Source organism: Babylonia areolata, chromosome 33 (genome assembly GCF_041734735.1).
Source record: "Babylonia areolata isolate BAREFJ2019XMU chromosome 33, ASM4173473v1, whole genome shotgun sequence".
Classification (NCBI taxonomy): domain Eukaryota; kingdom Metazoa; phylum Mollusca; class Gastropoda; order Neogastropoda; family Buccinidae; genus Babylonia; species Babylonia areolata.
In genome coordinates this window covers 964,745-971,486 of record NC_134908.1, presented here as the reverse complement: position 1 = coordinate 971,486, position 6,742 = coordinate 964,745, and the positions used below count along the sequence as shown (strand labels likewise).

Genomic DNA, 6,742 nt, shown 5'->3' with positions numbered 1-6,742 from the left:
TTGGGTTTTTCTCTGCGTGTGTGAGCGTGTGCGTGCATCTGTGTGTGTGTGTGTGTGTGTGTGTGTGTGTGTGTGTGTGTGTGTGTGTGCGCGCGTGCGTGTGTGCGTATATTCTCCACTTGCTTGACACACATAAGTGATAATGAATTGATTTGAATTCCTCATTGCACGGTTCTTCAAATCACCGGCTACATTGTGATATATATATATATATATATATATATATATATATATATATATAAACAAACAAAAAAACAACCCCCCCACGCCCCCAAACAAACAGAACACGACAACATCAACACTAAAAATAAAAAAAATCCCAAAACCCAAACACACCAACACACAACACACTAACAAACACAGACAGACAGACAAACAGAGAGCAAAACGTGACCAGGCCCACGGGCTAACAGGGACATTGCCTGTGGTCAGTCATCTCACAACTACACTGCAATGGACACTGCCCCAAAACACCCCCCCCCCCCCCAAGTTTTCTACACCGTGGACCTGGAGAATGGCAGCGGGAGATGGAGGTGGTGGATAGAGAGACAGAGACAGAGAGAGAGAGAGGGGGGGAGGGGGGTCAGGGGGGGTGGGGTGGGGGAGATCGAGGAAAGGAAGGAGGGGGAGAGGAGGAAGGGAGGGTGGGGGAGGGTGAGAGAGACTTAAGACTCAATAGAGAGAGGGAGACAGAGGGGAATGAGAGAGAGCGCGAGAGTAAAAGAAGAAGATGAGAGAGAGAGAGAGAGACAGAGACAGAGAGGGACAGAGACAGAGGCGGAGAGATACAGAGAGGGAGACGACATAGAGACAGAGAGAGACAGAGTCAGAGACGGGGAAGGCGAGACAGTCGAATTAAAAAATTAAAAAAATCCAAAATCCAAAGCAACCCCCACAGGGGTAGTCAAGGGAAACCAAAATTATGACTGCCGCTGGGGACCTTGACCTTGGCCCTCCTGTGTCCTTGACCTTGGGTTGGAGGGGAGAGGTCAGGGGTTGGGTGGTGGTGGGGTGGAGGTTCACTTCTTCTTGGACTTGGACTTGGAGGAGGGGGTGGGGGAGCGTCCCCCTTTGGTCTTCTTCAGACCTCCCTGTGCCATGGTGGTCATCAGCCGTGTGAACTCTGCACACACACACACACACACACACACACACACAACACACACCACACACACACACCACACACACACAGCACACACACACACACACACACACACAGCACACACACACAGCACACACACAGCACACACACACACACACACAACACACACATACACACAGCACGCACACACACACACCCACACACACACACACACACACACACACACACACACACACACAGAGCGTAAATCATGATTATCCTGATAATAATGATGACAATAACAATGACAACAATGATGTTGTTGTTGATGTTGATGATTAAAAACATTTTCTTTTTCTCTTTTCTTGATTTTTTTTTTCTCAAGGTCTGACTAAGCGCGTTGGGTTACGCTGCTGGTCAGGCATCTGCTTGGCAGATGTGGTGTAGCGTATATGGATTTGACCGAACGCAGTGACGCCTCCTTGAGCTACTGATACTGTTGATGATGATATGATGATAATAATGATAATAATGATGTTGATGATGTAAAAATAATGATAATAACAATAATAATAATGATAATGTTAATGATAATCATGATGATGTAGATACTGCTGCTGCTGGTACTACAACTAACAACAACAAGAACAACAGCAGCAACAACAGTAGTTGTCATCGTCGTCTTCGTGGTCATATTATTATTATTATTATTATCATCATTATTAGTACTAGTAGCAGTAGTTGTAGTTGTGGTCGTCGTTGTCATAGTAGTAGTAGGAGTAGGAGCAGCAGCATTAGCATTAGTAGTAGTAGTACCTGTAACAGTAGTAATCATTATCATAATGATAAAAATAATAATAATACGAGGAAGAAGAAACAAGAAGAGCACAGTGCAATGTAAAAACCGATGTGTGTAAAATGATTTCAAACACTAAAACAAAAAACCTACTTGTTTATAACCTGTGCAAAAAACCAAACGCTCAAACACAGGTTCACATTCACACACACACACACACACACACACACACACACACACACACACACACTATCGCACACAGCACAAAACTCAGAGCACAAGCAGAATCTACTCAACTCTATTCCATTTCATTCTACTCGTTTTATGCTCACTGTCATAATCTATCAAGCCGTCTTTATTGAGGTATGCATGGAGAACTATCTCACCGATATCCGGGTTCTATTGTATTCTATCACATTCTATTTAGATATATTCTCTGCTTACCGTCATAATCCATCAAGCTGTCCCCGTTGAGGGGTGTATGACGGAACATCTCTTTGATGGCTTCCAACTCAGGGTTCTGTTCTAGTCTATTCTGTTCTATTTAAATCTATTCAAGAGTATACCATTCTATGTCACTCTATTTTACTCCGGTCTATTCCACACTATTCCATTTTACCCCATTCTGTTCTATTTTTTCAATCTATTCCACTGTAACCAATTCTATTATTTTCTGGTCTGTTCCACTCTACTCCATTCTTTTCCACTCTGTGCCACTCTGTTCCGATCTATCCCACAATATTCCATCCCATTCCACTACATTCCATCCAGTTTCATTCTATTCCACTCTATTCCATTCTCTGCTCACCGTCATAATCTATCAAGCTTCCTCCTCAGGATTCTATTGTATTCTATTACGTTCTGTGGCAAGCTGTTCCGTTCCTCTCCGTTCTATTCTACTCTGCTCCATTCTGTTCCACTCTATTCCAGTCTTCACTCACCGTCATAATCTATCAAGCCGTCCCCGTTGAGGTCAGCATGACGGAACATCTCACAGATGTCCTCCTCCTCAGGGTTCTCCCCCAGCCGGGACATGATGAAGCGGAGCTCGTGACGATCGATGTAGCCATTACCATCCATGTCGAAGATCTCGAAGGCCTCCCTGGCCTCGTCCGGGGCCTCCTTGGGGGCCGCGGCCTCCTCCTGGCCTCCCTCCTGGGCGGCCGTGGCGGCAGAGGCCCTCTTCATGAGGAGGACGAACTCGTCGTACTCTACGAAGCCGTTGTCTGTCAATCAAAAGAGGTGGGCGGGGTTTGAGTTTTACTTTCACTTTCGGTTTGAAAGGTGGTGTCAGGGCGTGCGGGCTGCGTACATGTGTGGAGTTTCAGTTTCAGTTTCAGTTTCAAGGTGGTGTTAGAGCGCGTGGAATGCATGCATGAGTGAGGTGTCAATCTCAGCATGGGAGAAGCGGTGTCACACACACACACACACACACACACTCACACACTCACCGTTCTTGTCAGCAATCTTGATCACGTCTTCAATCTCAGCATGAGAGTAGCGGTGACACACACACTCATACACACACACACACACACACACACACACACACACACACACACACACACACTCACCGTTCTTGTCAGCAATCTTGATCATGTCTTCAATCTCGGCATGGGAGTAGCGGTGACACACACACACACACACACACACACACACACACACACACACACACACACACACTCACCGTTCTTGTCAGCAATCTTGATCATGTCTTCAATCTCGGCATGGGAGTAGCGGTGTCCCAGTGTCCTGAGCACCACTCCCAGTTCTTCACAGGAGATCTTGCCGTCCTTGTTCTTGTCGAACATCTCGAACACTGACTCCAGCTCTGAAACCAGGACATACACACCATGATGATGATGATGATGGTGATGATGGTGGTGATGGTGGTGATGATGATGATGGTAATGGTGGTGATGATGGTGATGCTGGTGGTGGTGATGATGGTGATAATGATGGTGATGATGGTGATGATGATGGTGGTGATGGTGGTGATGATGATGATGGTGATGATGATGATGGTGATGCTGGTGGTGGTGATGATGGTGATAATGATGGTGATGATGATGGTGATGATGGTGGTGGTGATGATGATGGTGATGGTGATGATGGTGATGGTGGTGATGATGATTATGATGATGATGGTGATGATGGTGATGGTGGTGATGGTGGTGATGATGATGATGATGATGATGGTGGTGGTGATGATGATAATGGTGATAGTGATGATGGTGATAGTGATGATGGTGGTGATGGTCAGGGTGATGATGATGATGGTAATGCTGCTACTACTACTGCTGCTGCTACTACTACTGCTGTCAATTGATTGGTAAAACGACAAACCAGGAGCTTCCTTTTTTGAGGAAGTGTCTGGATTTTGTTCCAATGTACCTTTTATTTACCTGTGTGCTAGCTGAATCGGTAAGACAGGCAGCATTGACTTGGAGTTTTGTACCTTGTGAATGGAGAGAGTTACCACTCCTTATTGTTTCTTAATCATTAGCACCATGCTTTCAAACACAGCCAAGCGCACGATCGAAAATTAGTTTTCACTTGCTAATATAGCAACGTTACATTATCAAAGATGGAGTATTCACAGAGAGAGAGAGAGAGAGAGAGAGAGAGAGAGAGAGACAGAGACAGAGAGAGAGAGAGACAGAGACAGACAGAGACAGAGGGAGGCAGACAAAGCAAAGCAAGAAAGTGAACACCCCACACAACATTTATTTACAGAATAAATAAAATATAGGAAAAGAAGAAAAAAATATTTACAACATAACTCGTTCGCATTTTTTCGAGATGTGCATTCGCTCAGTAGTTTGTGCCATAACAGCTCGAGCGCCAAACACCTGCGCGCACGTGCACCGTCAAATCACGCGCGTTGTATGTTCGCACGCGCCCTCCCACGTGGGCAACGCGGTTTATAATTGTGGAGTGTTTCCTTCCGACATCTATGGGACCCATACCACCGGCGCAGCGACCCGCCAAAACACTACCACCGTAACGACCTCTGTGGCTCTCTCTCTGGCGCCGTCCTTATTGCTGCAGAGATAAATAGATCTGTAGATAAATCGTGTGGGGTCGTCTTCGGGTTTTGCTGTTGTTGCTACTGCTGCTGCTACTGCTATTGCTGCTGCTGCTATTCATGGGGTACTCTTGGGTAGATTCCTACCACCCAGAACAGCTGGAGGGTCGCTGGATTTCCACAAACAGTACCCCCCCCCACCCCCGCCACCCCCTTTCTCCCTCACCACCCCTCCCCCTGGGAATGTCGGGGTGTCTTTCTGTATATATTGTATGTATCCCTCACCTCCTGGAGACAGTGTTGGGAATGTCGGGGTGTCTTTCTGTATATATTGTATGTATCCCTCACCTCCTGGAGACAGTGTGTTGGGAATGTCGGGGTGTCTTTCTGTATATATTGTATGTATCCCTCACCTCATGGAGACAGTGTGTTGGGAATGTCGGGGTGTCTTTCTGTATATATTGTATGTATCCCTCACCTCATGGAGACAATGTTGGGAATGTCGGGGTGTCTTTCTGTATATATTGTATGTATCCCTCACCTCATGGAGACAGTGTTGGGAATGTCCGGGGTGTCTTTCTGTATATATTGTATGTATCCCTCACCTCATGGAGACAGTGTTGGGAATGTCGGGGTGTCTTTCTGTATATATTGTATGTATCCCTCACCTCCTGGAGACAGTGTGTTGGGAATGTCGGGGTGTCTTTCTGTATATATTGTATGTATCCCTCACCTCCTGGAGACAGTGTTGGGAATGTCGGGGTGTCTTTCTGTATATATTGTATGTATCCCTCACCTCCTGGAGACAGTGTTGGGAATGTCGGGGTGTCTTTCTGTATATATTGTATGTATCCCTCACCTCATGGAGACAATGTGTTGGGAATGTCACACACACACACACACACACACACACACACACACACACACACACACACACACACACACACACACACATTCACTCACTCACACACTCACAGAGACAAACACACACTCACAGAGACAAACACAGACAGACAGACAGACACACTCACACACACTCACAGAGACAAACACAGACAGACAGACACACACACACACACGCACACACACACACACGTACACACATACACACACACAGACACTCACAGACACACACACACACACACACACACACACACACACACACACACACACACACACACACACACACACACACACACCAACAAAGAAGAAGAAAGAAAACGGACAACCAGTAAAGACAATCAATCAATCAATCAAACTCAAACTCTCAGCAACAGTAACGGTAACTCACCTTGTTTCTCCTTCTCATTGAGTCCGTTGGGAATCTGCAGACTGTGGTCCCTGCTTGTCGCCCCTGATGCCTCCATCTTTTTCACTGCATTCTCTTTACTGCGGGACTTCTTGCGCAGGCGCGGGCTGAACTTGATGAACTTCCGGCTTTTGGTAGACTGCACAGAGAGAACAGACAATGGTCACTGCATACGTGCTGTTGGTGTTGGTGTTGTCGTTGGTGTTGTCGTTCTTTTATTGTTACTGATATTGTTGTGGTTGTTTAGGCTGGGACCCGCCTAATAAGAGTGCTGCTGCTGCTGCTGCTGATGGTGATGATGACGATGAAGATGCTGATGACGATGACAATGACAATGATTATAATGATAATGAAGAAGAAGAAGAAGAAGCAGAAGAAGCAGAAGAAGAAGAGGAAGAAGTAGAAGAGGGAGAAGAAGAAGAAGTAGAAGAGGAAGAAGAACACCGGCAATCCATCAGAAAAGACACTCAGGAAACAATCCTTCAGTAAACAGTAAAGACACTCAGGGAACAATCCTTCAGTAAACAG

General features: G+C 46.0%; 1 protein-coding gene across 8 annotated transcripts in view; it reads right to left on the bottom strand.

Annotated features, from left to right (window-relative positions):
• Positions 1-252: 252 nt before the first annotated feature.
• The window catches only part of LOC143276953 (uncharacterized), a 164,478-nt gene continuing 157,988 nt past the window's right edge, over positions 253-6,742 (bottom strand). For 7 of the 8 annotated variants that reach the window (XM_076581635.1, XM_076581638.1, XM_076581633.1 and 4 more), the window contains 4 exons: positions 6,197-6,353; positions 3,565-3,708; positions 2,819-3,103; positions 254-1,123 (listed from right to left, as the gene is read on the bottom strand). In XM_076581635.1, the coding sequence (XP_076437750.1) occupies positions 1,020-1,123; positions 2,819-3,103; positions 3,565-3,708; positions 6,197-6,272 (609 nt within the window). In that variant the 5' untranslated portion in view covers positions 6,273-6,353 and the 3' untranslated portion in view covers positions 254-1,019. Of the gene's footprint in view, positions 1,124-2,818; positions 3,104-3,564; positions 3,709-6,196; positions 6,354-6,742 lie in introns of all 8 variants that reach the window. The other variant, XM_076581636.1, reaches the window with a different exon arrangement.